The following is a 17,894-nucleotide window of genomic DNA, read 5'->3' on the forward strand; positions in this document are numbered from 1 at the left end:
TCTTTTTGCTTATGTGGTGCTGAGGAATCGAACCCAGGGCCTCAGGCATGCAAGGCAAGCGCTCTACCACTGAGCCACCTTCCCAGCCCTGTTCTGCAATTTTTCAGTAGAGGTTTGATATCAGTTCTTATTGGATGGCAAATGTTGGTCTCATTTACTTAAACTCCTTTTTTTTCCCAGTGATTTCTTCATAGACTTCATTAACTATGTCCTAAGTTCAGAAAGAGTAGCTAAACTAGCTTAGATTAGCACATATCAGCCAACTAAAAACTACAAGCACTTTATGAGCTGGAGTTTAAATGTAGCCATTATTAAAAATTGAAAATATAAATCTGTAATCAAGCAGATGACATTAAATGTTTAGAACAGATGACTTTCAAATTATCTTTACTATTACTCCTGTGGTTATTTACATATGATGGATATATTATATAATGGTGTACCACAGACCTTCTCTTTCCAAGGTTGATTGACATGAAGTTAATAGCTTGAAATTAGCTTTGATAGTATTCACACCTAGAATTTTATGGGTGCTATCATTCACTCATTATCTTAGTTGCTTAGACTTGAATGGAAAGAACGTTAACAATGCCAATTAAATTTGAAAGAATCTTCCATCTGTAGCTCTGACATTCTGAATAGCACCCCAAAAGGAAGGAAATATTTTTCTAGTATTTAAAAGTATCTGAGTGAGTCAGATTCTGACAAACACCTTCTCATTTCCCGTTCACCCTTCTCTTCAGCATAAACAAGATATCAAGCAGTGTTTACATCCGAACTACATTTATTTGACAATTAAAAATCACAGTTTGGCAATAGGTTCAAAAGCAGCAAAAATCAACAGAAGTATTTTATAAAAATCAGTTGCTATATGGACATTAACATAATTGTATGTTTTATTGCTTTAGCTTAGCAAAATGTATACTAACATACCTCCATAGGTATATAATTTTTATATATGTGCAAATATCTACAAACAGATATGTGTGTACCTGACACACATATACATACACCATCTTTTTCTTTTACTTGCATACTTTTATGGCTTGTACCTGATTTTGTATCACTTATGTCAAGAGAAGACTTACCATTGCTAGTTGGTGAAGGCAGGATTTGAACCCAGACTGGGTGCACAACTGCTGCTCAAAGTGAGGCCCGTGCAGCTGGTGGACAGCCTTGGGCTGAGCCTGGCTCTCTTGCTTCATTTCAGCATGTGTTCTCAATGGATAAAGAGCTTCTACAAAGTGAATGTATGTGGCCCTGTTGTTCATGACATTATCGTCGATTAATTTATAAAACAGCGCATGGAGACCTGTCATTTTTTTTCATAGAAGTGTCCAAATGGCCGGGTGATAAATGACTGGGAAATGTTAGCCACACCATGTTAAAATAAGCATCAAGTAAAGACTTGTTGATCCCCTTGAAGTTCCAAACATAATTTCTGTCTGATATTCTGTGATACCCATTTGACTATAGGGCTCCCCCAATTGCTGCATGTAGATAATTCCTTCTTGTTGTTATTGTTTTTTTGTGCTGGTTGTGGGGCTTGAAACTCAAGGCCTGGGGTGCTGTCCCTGAAATTTTTGCTCAAGGATAGCATTCTGTCATTTGAGCCACAGCTCCACTTTTGACTTTTGGCCGGTTTAATTGGAGATAAAAGTCTCACAAACTTTTCTGCCGGGGCTGGCTTTGAACTGCAGTTGTGAGACCTCAGCTTCCTGAGTACAGGATTACAGACACAAGCTATGCGCACCCGACAAATAATTTCTTTACTGCCAAGTCTCCTGTGGTGAAATTTCCTTGGACCACAGGCAAAGGGATTGGAAGATCTGGAGCCAAGTCACAGACTGTCAACGTTCTACGTGTAAGGTTTCAAGGCAAGGGAGCACCAGTCATGTTCAGCCTGAGACTTGTGCCTGCCAGCTCTGAGGCTTTTGGTAGATAGGAATTAAGTCACGTAATCCTTGGCAAGCACTGAGTCTGAGAATAATTATGAGCAGGTGTGTACTTTGTTTTTCTTTTTTTCCTTCTGTAAGTCTGAGAATATTATCTGCACACAGATGGCTGGATTCTTTATAAGGACTTCTGTCTCTGTGATTGAAGGGTAGTGGAGGAAATTCCAGGCATTGGCCTGTTGAATACACCTTTTCTATCTAGACATGACCTTCAGGGCCTTGGGTGTTATCATTAGGTAAACTGGGAAAACAAGTTCATGATTGATGAAGGCTGATTAGGAAAAACTTTAATGTGAGAACAGAATTTAACCTTGAGAATTTTTAAACATTAACAGGTAATTTGTTTAAATGTTACTTTTCTAGACATATGGGTTGCATTACAGTGTTTTTGTTTCTTTATAATTAACATGTAAATAAAATCATTAAGCAGCCAAGTGTTGTCAACTCACACTTGTTGTCCTAGCTGCCCAGAAGGCTAAGATCTGAGGATCATGGTTCCAAGCCAGCTTAGGCAGGAAAGTCTGTGAGATTCTTATCTCTAATTAACCACCAGGAGAAAAAAAGCCAGAAGTGAAGCTATGGCTCAAGTGGTAGAGCACTTGAGTGATAAAGCTAAGGGGCAGCACACAGGTCCTGAGTTCATGCCCTAGTGCTAACACACACACACACACACACACACACATACACACACACACAAATCATTAAGTAGCCCCTGGGCAGTGTTAAAGTTTCTTAGATCATGTACTGTTTCACAGTTGGGGGTAGAGGGAAATTGTATGACTTGTAGAAATGAAATCTGAGGTCATACAGCTCTTAGCATGATGTGTCTATATATATATATGTATATATATCTGTATATGTTTATATACACACACACACACACACACACACACACATTCCTATACACCATGACCATTGAAATGTGTTGTAGACCTGAAAGTAATGAGCCTTTTCCCCCTTTCTAGGACTGTGAATTACCATCTTGTCATCCTCTCCCACTGGCCCCAGAAGCAAGGAGAAGCTCACATGGTGTTCCAAGAACCCAGTGGCGATTTGGATCTTGGACTCCAGTAAGAAGTGGGGTGGGAGAAGTGAGGGGGAGGAGGGCGGCAGGGGGTCCCTGGCATGACTGAGGAAGTAGGTGCTGTCCATTTCAAGTGAGCTGTCTGCATTGCTTGACTCCAACCTCCAGTGCTCAGCTACCTGTGGGAAAGGGACCCGGATGAGATACGTCAGTTGTCGGGATGAGGATGGCTCTGTGGCTGATGAGAACGCGTGTGCCATGCTGCCCAGGCCAGTGGCTAAGGAGGAATGTGCCGTGACACCCTGTGGGCAGTGGAAAGCTTTGGACTGGAGCTCTGTAAGCAAGTGAATTCTGTGGGATTGGGCTGAATTGGGGCAACAATGAGGTACAAGGAGCTAGGGAGGAACCCCAAATGTGAAGGAATAGTAGTTCTGTGTTGAACTTGGTTTGTGATTTCAGTTACTCTGCTTTACGTATAGTCAGAGGGTCAAATGAGCAAGGAATGTTAATCAAGTGTATGAGATATACATGTGTTTCAAAAGCAAGCTGGATAGACCATTTTGCCCTCTGCTTGAGCCATCTGCCCTTTGGGGCTGATTGGAAATCCACAACTTTAGTAAATCTGCACAGTATACAAAGGTTTGTAGCTCTCCAAAAGTGGCAAGAGGAGAGAAGAGTGTAGGTTAGATACTCCGACTTTGTGTTTTTGGTGCCCACTGCATTCCGTAGTTCCTTAAAGTCAACTCATTCTTGGTTCCCCAGCAAGAGCTCTATCGTGGGTTTTTATACAAATAGATGAACCTTTGTCTTGATTAGCTTGTTGTGTGGATTATTGAGATTATATGTTGAATGCTTAGCAAAAAGTAGGTACTCAAGAAATGAGAGATATCTCACACTCCACGCTTTGAATTTCCAAACTCATCCATCTGTCTATCCTTGAGCCTATCCACCCATCAGTTCATATATCTATCAGATCCATCTGTCTATTCACTCATTAGATATGAAAGGGCAGCGAGTAATGAATCATAAAGTCCCCACCTTCATGGAGTTTGTTCCAATGGAGGACCCAGTCAACGAAATAAATGGAAGCTAGACTCTTATCATCAATTAACCACCAAAAATTCCAGAAATGGAGGTTTGTCTCAGGTGGTAGAGAACCAGCATTAAGTGAAAAGAGCTAAGGGAGAGTGCCAGACCCTGAATTCAAGCTCCAGTACTAGTGTGCATACACACATACACACACAAAGTAAGTGTGTGTATAAAGCAACAAATACCAATAAGTACTAGAAATAAGTCAAGCAGCAGAATAATGGCATGGAGAATGGTGTTTTGCTTTCACAGAAGTGTTGTGTGCACATACATTTTAGTGATGGTTTTGGAGCTTGAACTCAGGATCTGAATGCTCCCTTAACTTTTTTACTCAAGGCTATCACTCTACTACTCAAGCCACATTTGGCTTTTTTGGTGGTTCATTGGAGATAAGAATCTCACAGACTTTTCTACCTGGACTAGCTTCACACTGCAATCCTCAGATCTCAGTCTTCTTAGTAGCTGGGATTACAGGTGTGAACCACCGGCACCCAGCGAGGAATATATTTTGAATAGCAAGCTGAGTGGATTTCTTAAGGAAGTGGACATTGGGTGGGGAGAAAAGAGAACAGTCCAGGGTGACTTTTGGCCTCAGCACATGGGACATTGTTGCAGCATTTGCAGAAATGTGCATTCAAATGTACACGCAATGACTTACCCCAATGACTGAGGCATTTTCCTTTCTCGATATCCAATGTAGTGTTCGGTGACATGTGGGCAAGGTAGGGCAACTCGGCAAGTGGTATGTGTCAACTACAGTGACCACGTGGTTGATCAGAGTGAGTGCGACCCGGATTATATCCCTGAGACGGACCAGGACTGTTCCATGTCCCCCTGCCTGCAATGGACCCCAGACAGCCTCGCTCAGCATCCATTCCAAAATGAGGACTACCGCCCCAGGAGCGCCAGCCCTAGCCGGACCCACGTGCTAGGTGGGAACCAGTGGAGAACAGGCCCCTGGGGAGCAGTGAGTATTCTCTGCAATCTTTCTGGAATTGGCTTGCCTTCACTTGAGGGTGGGATTTGGGGAAAATGATCTCAAATGGCCTTAAAGCGTTTAATGGTTTTTGGTTTTTTCTTTTTCCTGCCTGAGATACTGTGAATGGATGTAATGGGTTAGTTACAGTCCCAGGAAGGAGGCCTAAGGCTGGTCCTTCCCAGTGCATCTGTGAGCTGCCTTCATTGGGGGGGAAGAAGGATGAAACACTGAGTGACCTGATGGGGTACATGTGAAATCCCTCAGGATTGAACCCAGAGGAACAGCAGGCTATACCTAGAGGGCAAAGGGCAGAGAGACTTCTTCATGAATGTGATTTTCTTTTGTGCTGTTTTTTGTGTTTTTTTTCTAGGCCTGGGCAATTTCTGGCATGGCTTAGTTGCTGTATAATTTGTCCTAGTAGATTATTTTCCAGGGTTGAGGGGAAATACTTATGTTGGTAAGCTTTGTGCGTAAAGGAGGAGTGCCAATATCTAATGTTATCGGCACAGGATTTAAGGGAAGATACCCCTCTCTGATACAAAGACTTCTACTTTGGTCCCCTCTCCTCTGTGAACCCCAGTCTCCTCATCTACCAAATTAGTTCCTGCTTCCTTTGGTTCAAAGACTTAAATGAGATGTTACAAATACAGTGCCATACCCTCTGTTAGAGCCAGGACTTAACTGATGCTGCAAGTTGTACTTATTATGATCATTATTACTAGCTTCAAATTAGAAAGGCCTTGAAGAATATTTAATAGCAACCAATAAATGTGGATGTGGATGTTTTTATTAAATAATTTTTTATGTTGTGGAATACTGACATAGCCAGTAAAACTCAGGAGAGAGAGGGTAACTGTGGATCCTGTAATTAGAGAAAGCATGCTAATCATTCAAGAGTCTTTTTTAAAAAAATGCTATTACTTTCCTTCCAGGGCTGTTAATTGTGCTTAATTATTTTTAGGCTAAAACAAATCAGAGAGAAGCTGTCTGTTGTTCACTAGGGCTCTGTTTCAGGAAGTTAGATGTGCAGCCTGTGAACACTAATTAGTGGTGCCTAACACCGTCTGCAAGTGTGTGCACTCTGCTGGCTGTATCGACCCAACTTTCACCAACCTTCACCACCTCATCCTCTCTCTTGCTTCCTGATTTCAGATTCCCCCCTTCCTCCATTAGTAAAGTTCTGAGGCCTGAGAAATTGAAGGGTGATCAGGAGAACTAACTTCTGGAATCTCATGGTTTTTTTCTAGTGGAAAACATTCAGGATTCACACATGTGCATTGTAATTGTAGCATAAGCATTTTTTAATGCTCTTTTTATTTGATGTTATGTGCATTTACTGTTCTTCTTAATCTATATTTGAGACACGTGCTTTTTTTTAAGGTTGAATGATCCTGCCCTCAGACAAGAACCCACAATTAAGAACGATTGGGTTATTAGTTTTTTGTAACCATAGGCAGTACCATTGTTTTACTCATGGTGTAAGGCCTAGAATTTGAACTCAGGGCTTGCACACTGTCCCTGAGCTTTCTGATCCAGGCTAGCACTTTGCTGCTCTACTACTTCAGCCATAGCTCTACTTCCGGCTTTTTGGTGATTGATAAGAGATAAGACTCACATAGACCTTCTTGCCAAGCTGGCTTCAAATTGCAGTCCTCAGATCTCAGCCTCCTGAGTAGCTGGGATTACAGACATGCATAAGCCAGCATCTGACTTGGAAGCCTTATTGTTTGTTTATAATTTAAATGAGGTTTAAGCTATACAATTTGGTTCTTTTTTCTTCCCTTTGTTGTCATGTCTGACCTCCCAGGAGAGTATTTATGCATATTTCTTTATATAGTACATGATGTGACAACTGTCCAGAACACAAGTTTTAATAATGAGCCCTCCTTAAGGGAGCTTACCCTTGTATGGGGCCACAATCAAGCTCACAAGCGACATAATGAAGCTAAAACTCAACGGCCAAAATATCACAAATCCATTTATATCATGGAAGGCCCTTCCTAACTTTCAATTCTGATCCCCAAAGATAAAAAAAAACAAACAAACTACAGTTTCCTGTATTTTTACTATATTAGGTTTTTTAGAAAGCAAAAAAGAATTTTTTTTTAAATGTATCCAGGCTTACAGTAAGAATTCCTGGTTCTGCCAGGTCCATTGGGGGCTCATACCTGTAATCCTAGCTGTTCAGGAGCCTGAGATCTGAGGATCGCAGTTCAAAGCCAGCCCAGGCAGGAAAATCTATGAGACTTTTATCTTCAATAAACCATCAGAAAACTGGAAGTGGTGCTGTGGCTCAAGTGGTAGAGTGCTAGCCTTGAGCTGAAGAACTGAGAGAGCACCCAGGCCTAGAGTTCAAGTCCCACCACTGACCCAGAAAATCCCCAGATCCCTCAGGAAAACAAAAATAGAATTTGTATAATTAAAACATGTCTAAATGTTTTCTTACAAAGAACTAATAGATCTGTTATCCTGCTCTGTGATTTCAAAAGTAAACTCAGTATAAAATGAGAGTGTAGATACAGATTAGGTCGGTTATATTTTGAACTCACTTGTCATTCGACCAGCATAGGCCAGGCAACTCCAATTTCTCAGCACAGCAGTTTAATTGAGGCCCAGAGACATCAGCAAAATAGCTTCACATCTTGATATGGAAGAAGCTGGCCAACAAGAAGCAAGGCCTGAGTGTATTTTTAAATAACCCTGGTTTCAGCTAGGGTGGAATAGGAAGCGCACAAATCAGCTTTCTAGAACTTGCAACTAGGCTTGACAACGTAATTGGTACATGTGTGGTACACGCCTATAATATTACCACTCAGGAAGCAGAAGCAGGAGGATTAAGAGTTCAAGGCCAGACTGAGCTATATAGTGAGTCTGGCTCAAAATGAATGAACTAATGAATGGATGCCCAACCCAGAAATCATAACTGAAAACAAAACATGCTTGCAATGCTATTTGTATCTTGATAAGTAGTGCAGATGGCATTGCTTTGAGGACTGCATGCTTACTTGATAGGCACTCTGACGTTAATAACGTTCAGATTCAAGGATGCTAGCAAACACACTAGGTTAAAAAGATAAGGAAACTGTGGAAAAGAAAACACTCCAGGTGCTGATACAAGAGGGCTATAAGAAGCATGTGTGGGAAAGGAAACAGAATACAAACAAACTCAGGGACAGCCGTGAGAGAGAGGGTAAGTCCAAAATACAGCTGAACAGAGGTTTGTCAAGATAGAATTCAACCAAGTTCATTGAGGAAGGGGAAAAATCAATAAACAAAACGTATCTTACTACCATTAGCCTGCAGAGTCCACACATTTGTAAAGAGGAAAGTAAGGAGCATTTGCCTGCTGGAAAATTATGTCCCCAAGGCATTCCATTGGTAATTGAGTGGGATCTTATGGAAGCTTAATTTCAACAACTGGCAATTCATTAAGCATGTAATCTGAGCTGTGTGTTGAAAGAGAAGTCCAATGTTGGTTTAAAATAAGCTCTTTAAATGTTGGAAAGAATTCCTAAGTAAACTCCAACACACTAGTTCCTCCCTGAGATACAGAGAGGACACAGGAAGACACGATCCTAGATATTGTTAGCCATTGGGTATCTAATGAGCACCTACTGAGGGCCTGAAGCCTGGGAGAAGGAGAGGCTGGACCTCTGTTCTCCACAGGTGTTTATACAAATACACCTTAACCAGCCTCCCCTCAGGGAACTGCCCGGGCCTCTCCTGATAGCCTTCTTCCACTGTGATGGCCCCCATCATCTCTCTAACCTTTCATCCAGCTGTGTTTTCTGGGGCTAAGATGTAGCGTGGAGGATTAACTCTTTTCCTGCTGTGTTCAGTGTTCTAGTACCTGTGCTGGTGGGTCCCAGCGGCGTGTTGTGGTGTGTCAGGATGAAAACGGATACACTGCCAATGACTGCGTGGAGAGAATAAAACCAGATGAGCAACGGGCCTGCGAATCCGGTCCTTGTCCTCAGTGGATTTATGGCAGCTGGGGAGAGGTAAGAGCAAATTGTTGGTCTGTCTGTCTGTCCTGTGATAAGCACAAAGAGGAATTATGTCAATTAAGTAGAGTCCCTATTCACATTGTTTTGTTGTTTTTGTTTTGTTTTTCCCCATTGGTCATAGGGCTTAAACTCAGTATCTAGACGCTGTCCCTGAGCTTTTTCAGCTCGAGGCGGTCTCTCCACCACTTTGAGCCACAGTGCCAAGTCTGGTGGTTAATTGGAGATAAGAGTCTCACAGACTTTCCTGCCCAGACTGGCTTTGAATCACTGTCCTCAGATCTCAGCCTCCTGAGTAGCTAAGATTATAGGCAGGTGTGAGCCTCTAGTCCCCAGCTACATTGTATTTTAAGGAGAAAGACTCATCTTTGTTCTGAATTTAGTTTAAAATTCACTTATTACTAATAACAGACAGCAAGGGGAGAATAATTAGGAAAGAATACTTATAAATGCTAGTTTAAGTCATTTACTCTCTAAGCAATGATGATTAAAAATGAATGCTTGCACAGTGATGGAAGTAGATGTTAGATTAGTGTGTGGAAGTCTGGACAACTGCTTCCTAGATTGGGGGTTGTTTAGGGTACATTTTTATTCCCATGGAATAATGTCTTCTAATGCTGAAGTTCCTCATGAAATGAATGGGTGTTATTATTCCTATCAAGGAGGACATGTTGCAATCTTTGAAGTGAGCAATTAGCTGTATATTCTCAGATAATGGAATTCTTCAATCAGTGCCTTTTCAGGATTACCTGCTTGGATCAATAAGGGGCAGTATAGTGTTCATGGCACACAAAACCAGGTCCTGCTCCTGTTCCTGGCTCCTTGACACACAGTACTACCTTGCCAAATCTTTGTCTCCTAAATCTGTAAATGTGAATAATCATCGTATTCACAACTATTTTGAGATCATGTCTGTCAACTGCTTAACACATTGCTATCCTAATAATGTAGGAACAATTTACATTATTGTTCAGAAGTTATTAGCATGAATAACACTGTTATTAAATGGAGGTTTTGAGCCTACATTATACTTAATACTAGGGCTCTGGGTTTTGGGGGCTAACCAAGAATGTATCCCTCCACAGTTGAATCAGTCCACAGGGAAGCACAAATTTAAAGCTTGAGTTATTCTGTCTTGACTGTAAAATTTACCAAATAAAAGATGACAACACCCAAGAAACCCAGTTCCAAGAGAAGAATGAGAGAACTAAATGATGGGTGTGTGAGTTCACACTCTTGGCACTGGAGTCATGGCCACATTTCTTGATTTCATACACGTAATCTAGTAGCCACAAGCAGCCAGAACAGGAATTTTTGTTGACTTCCAATGACAGTTGCGTCATGCTCTGGAGGGCTTTGCTAAGGGAGAAGAGAGAGGGCAAGGCTCGGGTATTGTGGCTTTTCCCAAAATTCCTTGCACAGTTCTGTCCTGTGGGACACATGATTAAGCTTCTGTAACTGGATCTAAGCCAGGAGAGCGTACATGCCTTTGCTAGGATGCTAGTCAGCACAGACTGAGCCTTCCAAATGGTGGGTGAGATCTGCCCTTGACACAGCAAGGAAACTGAATGTCCATGATCCTAAATGTGAGCTGGGCAGCACTGTCCAAGAAATACAACTTGTTCCTGCCTCAGAAGTCTGGATCTTGCCAGGAGTCAGGACATGAGCCAGCATTCCCAGTGCTCGCTCTGTTTATTCATCCCCAGGGCAAATTGTAGTTCTGTTAGCCTAAGATTTAGAGTAGAATAAAAATAGTTCAGCGTCATCAGAATCTATAGAGACTGGAGTTGGAGAATTGTCTGCGATGAGTGTCAGGTTCTTAAAAGTTACCAGAAAATAGATTTGGCTAAGGCATCTCTCCTTTATTGGACAGTGGGTAATTTTTCTTTATTTCTAGTTTTGGTCTCATTGTTTTGGTCTCAGATTAATTTTTGGTGCTTTTAATGGCTGGATCCCAAACACGTTAATTAACTCTGTAGCCTCCATTTTATAAATAAGGAACAGAATTGCGCTCTCTACACAGAATGCAGAGAAGTCCTTATTATAGGTTTAGGGGAAGTCTTCAATCCAGTGTGGTCCATTGTGTATTATCACAGTAATTCAACTTGGTCCTCTCTGTCAGATTTCCCTTGCCCACGGCTGTAATCAAATTGGACCAAGAAGAGTTTCTACTGGGGAAGGAAATTTTGTCATAGATCATTCCAACAGAATAACTGATCATTCCTTGTCTTTCTTGCAGTGCACTAAGCTGTGTGGCGGAGGGATGCGAACAAGACTGGTGGTCTGTCAGCGGTCCAATGGTGAACGGTTCCCAGATTTGAGCTGTGACATTCTCGAGAAACCTCCGGATCATGAGCAGTGTAACACACACGCATGTCGCCAAGACGCTGCCTGGAGTACTGGCCCTTGGAGCTCGGTACGGCCCTAACTATTCATGTTTGTTACCCACATTGTCTCATTCCAAGGCATTCTGGGGCTTTCCTCCGTGCCTGATGGATGCCTCTTTTCGCCTGATGGTCACAACCGTAGCATAAACGTACTATTTTAGGACATTGCCAAAGTGACATCACTATGTCCATGTACCTCATACAGCACCTGTGCCAGGAAGTATCTTCCTTTGCCTAGGAGATGGCATGTGTCCATCTATAGTAGTTAATCAGACAACTCAATAGCAGACCGTCTTTCCTTTTCTAAGCTGTGATCATTTTGACTGCTGGGAGACGATCCTGCTTATTGAGGCCAAGGCAATTTTCAGTGACTGTGATTTGCCTCCACATGACTCGGGTACAGCTCAACGCAATCACTGCAAAGTCTGTGCCCACAAAATAGACTGAAAAATCATGTTTAAAATACCAATGGCCAACGGTGGCATCATTGACCTGGTGTCTTTCAAGGTGTTTGAAACATTCTCTCTTCTACCCAAGCAAGAAGCCCATTTGACAGCAGTTTTTGTTTTGTTTTGGCACTAGTTTGTTCTGCCTTTGCAAGATGCTTAGCCAGCAGCTGACATAGTGAATTCTCTGCAAGGTTTGTCACTGTAAATCATATGCAAACTCCTGGGGCAGCTCTTGGCACACAGAAGGATCGATGGTGTCAAACAGTACCTTGGCAAAGTTGGGCATCCACTGTGGAGCCACCAGGGCTGTTGGATACACGTAAAGTGTTTCCATTTGTTGCACTGAAGCTGAATTTATGAACTCATATTCAGAAGCCCTTTTTTACTTCATTGTGGCTCTGGGGAAAAGGCTTACCTATTCCTGAACCCAACTGAAGAGCAGGTGCCCTAAAGTGACATGGTCGATACCTGTTGATTGCTTCTGAGAGCCAAGGGTTTCCACTTCAGAGGCTGTGGCTGGAGGTGTAAGTATTAAGTAGAAACCTAGAAAGGCATCAGTATTCTCTCACATGCTCCTGTTTAGCTAGGCTGCAAGGATCTTATTCAAGAGTTTAAAAAATGTTATGCGGTGTCACATGAACATTTCCCTAAAAAAGTTCTTTGTGTATACCAATGGTAACTTCTCCTAAGGAGAGCTTGGCAGGAAGCCAGAGATATAACATCCCTTCCCCTGAAATTCCCGCTTCTTTCAGTCACGTCCTTCATACTATTTTTCATGAAGATGTCCTTCCTGAGCCCAAGATATTTTTACCTCATTCTTTCAATCAATAGTAACACCAACCCCAGCATTATGTTTCGAAAATCTACCTAGTGCTCTCAAAAATGGTGGCACTGATTTTGATTTTGCTGTGGTTTGGTGAGAAGAAGAAATAAATATTTCCTCTCTCCAGATTCTGGTTACTTAGATCATCCCGTATTTCTCTCTCTAGGAAGAATTGCTTAGGAAAGTAAAAAATAAATAAATAAAAATTAAAAATATATATAGTCCCAAAGAATGGTAAAATATAGTGCTAGGGATATGTGTATATTTGCACATATATATTCATGCAAAGATGTGTATATGCATATCCGTACATCTTTGTATGTATATATATATATATATATATATATATATATTACATGTATACATGTTTCTCTTTCAGTTTTATGTAGTCTCTCTTCAACATCTCCATATTTTTTATACAGGATTACTACTACCCCCTACAGATATTTTAAGAGTTTAACTGCTTAAATTTTAAGATAGGCACTATTAATTATTTTAACTGAAGCTGTAGAGTTTATCTAGTGTTATTATTCTAGACCCCTGCATACTGTTTTCTGGAACATGAGAGAGGAGAGAGAGGGAGAGAGTGAAAAATCCAATTCTGTGAATTCCACTGCAGCAAGTGCATGGGTTTAAGAAATAATTTTGCTGCCTTTATGTGAGTTCAGTTATTCCTTTGTATAGTGATCATTATTTCAATACCTGTTTAAAGGCCTCTTCTGCAAGGCTTTTAAATTGTGATTTAAAAAATAATTAAATCAAAAAGTGATGTGTTTAAGTAGATACATTTGTAGTATATTACTTTTCCTAAATACATGTGTGATAGGGCAGTCTTTCAGATCCTTCCTGTAGGATTTTGATGTTAATTTCATGTTTATTTCCATGGATGCTTTGGTACAATGTGATTCTAAATTGAAGCATACCTCAGTGAATTCTGTTCATAGCCATAAGTCACTTCGGTGGTGCTTTATCATTGTAATGTCCATGAAATTAACAACAGTGAAGAGTACAGTTGAGGTGCTAATGTATTGCTTTCAACAGACAGCAGCTTAGACTGATTAGAAGCCTGGGGTCACAATTACTCCTCCTGCAGGCTGCTTGTCTCCCCAAGGGCTCCCACACATAGCAGCTGTCCTGTCAAGACAAGGCAGCCTCCTCCAAGGTCAGAGGAAGCCTTCTCCAAGGTCAAAGTAGAGCTGGCCTACTTCAGCACTTGTTTCTGAACAGCAGGCCTCTCCAAGGTCAAAGGAAGCCTTCTTCAGGGTCAGAATGGAGCTAGCCTACCTCAGCACTTGTTACTGAAATGCAGTATTTAGGATAGAGACCCCAAATCTCAGTTCACACAGCTTCCAGTCACTAAACAAAGCTTCTGTGAACTTGGAGTTCAAGTACCTATTGGAGATAGACCAGGGGGTTCTGGCTCACATCATTATAAATTGAAGAATCAAGATCATGAAATGTGAAGGGAAAAAATAATCTTCCAAATAGTTAGCTTTTTTGTCCCTTTAAAAATATGTCCTTGGATACTTTCTGGGTAAGACGGTTTTTGAAACAAGACTCTAGCTTTTGCACCTTGAAGTGGACCTCCCACTGCATCATGAGTACACTTGTTCCACCACGAGGAAAGCACATAGGAAAGACCACTATATAGTCAAGTCCAAGTGGAAAGTAGATTAAAAATTGGGAGTGTTCTACCGTAAGCTAATTCATCTAGGTAATCAGAGTTAACAAAGACAGGCAGGTCTGTCACACCTGTTTGTGTATGGGCTTGTATCTCTGCTTGAATATCACCTTGGAGACTGTGGTTCTCTTCAAGGGAAATTCCTTTCGTGGGGTTTTTGTGTGAGTGTGAGAAAGAAATCTAAATGTGTTCTCTGAGCCTTGCATGAGAATGATGCTTGTCGACCTGAGTAATGAGAATTTACGAGCTCATAAAGGAACAGTGCTGCTGTTTCCGCCTCACCAACTTCTGAATTTGTGTCTACCTCATTTCCATATGAAAGTTTGCAGCTTCCATAGGTAGGAAGAGAAAAATGTTGTCTGACAACCTCACTAGATCTACAACCTCACTAGAAACAAAAATAAAGATTGTAACTATTACTACCGTGTTTTCTGAACAGCATTTTAAGCAGCCACGCCTAGTATTTTCTGAAAATATTTTGAGCAAAACAGATTTCTATGTTTATATAATAAAGCATATTTATTTTTCCATGTTATTTAATTTTTTGCAACTCCTTTATTACAAAAGCGCTTCATTTGTTATTTAATTTTATATGTAGTGTCTTCCTATCATTGTTTCTCAGTAGACTATAAGACAAGTAGGCTATGTGAGTTAGAAATGAATGTATGTTTCTTTTGATTTAAATATATACATATATTAATTTTTACAAATTTCCTCCAACCTATTCCTACTTGCAAAAATCTTAAATAGCCACATGTAGCTGGATAGCTTAAACAGATACTCTACAAAAAGTATTTCCCAATTAGAAGTGATGCATAGTTTTATAAACAAAAATATATGAAATTTCACAGTTTGTTGGTATTTTTTTCTGTTCTGATATTGTTCTTATTCATCGGGTTTATCTATGAAGTATGAATGCTCTATTTCTTGGATTTGTAGTAATGATCAATTAGCTAGAAGACCACAACCTGTTTAGAAGAACTGGCTCTGAATGTGGGAAAACCAAAGCTATTCTGCATAAATTTGACTGCACCTTGTTCTCTGTGTTTAGTTAACAGCAAAAGGCTTACATACATCAGTTTTGCCATTTGTTTACCTTCAGTAGATTTCAGAAAGCTTTTCTTATTAAAGAAAAATAAAATATTATGCCAATAAACATGGACATTTCAAGAGAGCCTACCCTTTGCAATATATATGTATAAGTATACATATATATATATGTGTGCATATATATAGTATATATGCATTTATATACATCATCATTAAAAATGAGTCTAAAAGCCTGTTAATACTTCATTTCATTTCTTTATTGGGACCCCATTTTTCCCCCCATAGGTTTATAATGGAACTTGTACATGAAAGACCAAAACAAGTGAGTCCCTTTATGAATTAGGGTTTAAAATATATATATATATATATATATATATATATATATATATATAAAGCCAGGCACCGATGGCTCATGCCTGTAATCCTAGCTACTCTGGAGGCTGAGATCTGAGGATCACAGTTCAAAGCCAGCCAGGACAAGAAAGTCTGTGAGACTCTTATCTCCATTTAACCACTAGAAAACCGGAAGTGGTGCTGTGGCTTAAGTGGCAGAGTGCTCGCCTTGAGCTGAAGAGCTCAGGGTCAGCGCCCAGGCCCCAAGTTCAACTGACAAAAAAACAAAAAAGAAAATTACAAACTAAGATAATGTTCCAGGAAATGATGATAGCAGATAACTTGTACTGAGTATTTACCATGCTCCATAGCATGCAAACATACATCCTACCAGCCTGCTTGCTGCCCATGAGCGAGGTGTTGGTAAGAACCCACAAGGCTTTGTAATGATACATTGTAGCGGTAGGTAGACACCTGTTGAGCATGGACTTTTTAATCCTATTTGGGTAGAAAGAAACCAGCCTAAATTCAGTGTGAATTTTGACCCTGTTTATAATTATTGACAGACATGCCTAAAACTCACACCTCATCTAATCTTAACCAATACTGAAGTAGTAACAACACTGTCCATTTGAGTCCAGTAGCTGGAGAGCCAAATTTATTAGTGCTGTTGATAAATCCCCATAATCTGCAGGCCTAGAAACAACCAACTGGTTGAGTTTAGGAAATTGCAAGAAACCCCATAATTTCCTGTAAATGATAGAATTTTGGCCAGATTTGGAGGACAGAGGGAAGATGATATCAAGATTTTAATTCTGAAAAAATGATTACATTAAGTGCACATTTTTTGTAAATACATTATCTTTACTAAGATGAAAACATATCTTCAAGGTGCTCTCATTTTCTAAAAATGAAACAGGATCCACAGTATTTGGCACTGTCAGTATGGCATATTAAAAAATAGGAAGAAGAAGATAAGCAGGAGCCAATGACACATTACCTGTAATGCTAGCTACTAAGGAGATTGAGATTCAAAGCTAGCCCTGGGTTGACAAATCTGAGAGACTCTAATCTCTGATAACCAGCAAAAAGCTGGAAGTAGAAGTATATCTTATGTGGTAGAGGATCAGATGTGAATGAAAAAGCAAGACATAAAGCCCTGAGTTCAAGCCCCAGTACTGGAATAAATAAATAAAATTAAAGTTTAAATCAAAAGACTATGACATGGAAATCACAACCTTTCTTTGAGTGTTTTTGTTCATTTGTTTTATTGTTGTTTTTGTGTGTGTGCCAGTCCTGGGGCTGAGCTCAGAGCCTGGGCACTGTCTCACTTAAATCACAGCTCCACTTCTGTCTTTTTGGTGGCTAATTGGAGATAAGAGTCTCACAGACTTTCCTGCCTGGGCTGGCTTTGAACATGATCCTCAGATCTAAGCCTCCTGAATAGCTAGGATTATAGGCACGAGCCACCAGCCCCTAACCATCCACATCTTTTTGTTTGGATAGAACACTTAAGTCTATAAATATTTTCCCTCTGTTTTTACAGTGATTGTGTTCCTAAGAGAGACATTTGATGAGTGTTGGATGGTAGTGTGACAGATTTCTATATTGATGGGTTTTAAAAGTCCAAAGTGAGAGGCACAGGAGTAGAAGGTTAAAGTGAAGGAAGGTGTGTGTCCGGCTCTGCCTGACTCCCTCCTTGGTGTTGTCTCTTTGGAACTGAAAGGAACAGAAACTTTGGAATGTAGAGTGGGAGGTAGAGTTTGGCTCCAAGCATAATTGCCTAGGAAGGAATCTTGCAGATTAGCAAAAGCAGTTGCAGAAGATTTATTTTGTGGGGGGATGGGGTAGAAGAGTAAAAACCTCTGCATCCTTCCTTTACAAATAAAAGGCATTTGTTTTACAAGTACTTTTGAAATACTGTGGGGTCGCCTCTATTCTGGGTAGGAAGGTAACAGCAAGGAGTATGTTAGAAGTACTTGTTATAAAGGACAGAGGAAAAATTTAGTATGAAATGAAGAAAACTAAACCCATGTAATTACAATTAACAGGTTGCTCTCCCCCGCCCCCCAGCCCCACACCCCCACACCACCATAAAAGTACAAATACAAATTGCTATT

At 40.5% G+C, this 17,894-nt stretch overlaps 1 protein-coding gene across 1 annotated transcript in view; it reads left to right on the plus strand.

The window, feature by feature from the left end:
• Positions 1 to 17,894, plus strand: part of Adamts9 (ADAM metallopeptidase with thrombospondin type 1 motif, 9) — a 147,408-nt gene that overhangs the window by 74,786 nt on the left and 54,728 nt on the right. Inside the window, exons 21-25 of the mRNA XM_013010368.1 lie at positions 2,921 to 3,025; positions 3,148 to 3,315; positions 4,769 to 5,035; positions 8,887 to 9,048; positions 11,291 to 11,467. Coding sequence (XP_012865822.1) covers positions 2,921 to 3,025; positions 3,148 to 3,315; positions 4,769 to 5,035; positions 8,887 to 9,048; positions 11,291 to 11,467 — 879 coding nt within the window. The remainder of the gene's footprint in view (positions 1 to 2,920; positions 3,026 to 3,147; positions 3,316 to 4,768; positions 5,036 to 8,886; positions 9,049 to 11,290; positions 11,468 to 17,894) is intronic.

The sequence above is a fragment of the Dipodomys ordii genome, unplaced genomic scaffold (genome assembly GCF_000151885.1).
Source record: "Dipodomys ordii isolate 6190 unplaced genomic scaffold, Dord_2.0 Scaffold12, whole genome shotgun sequence".
NCBI lineage: Eukaryota > Metazoa > Chordata > Mammalia > Rodentia > Heteromyidae > Dipodomys > Dipodomys ordii.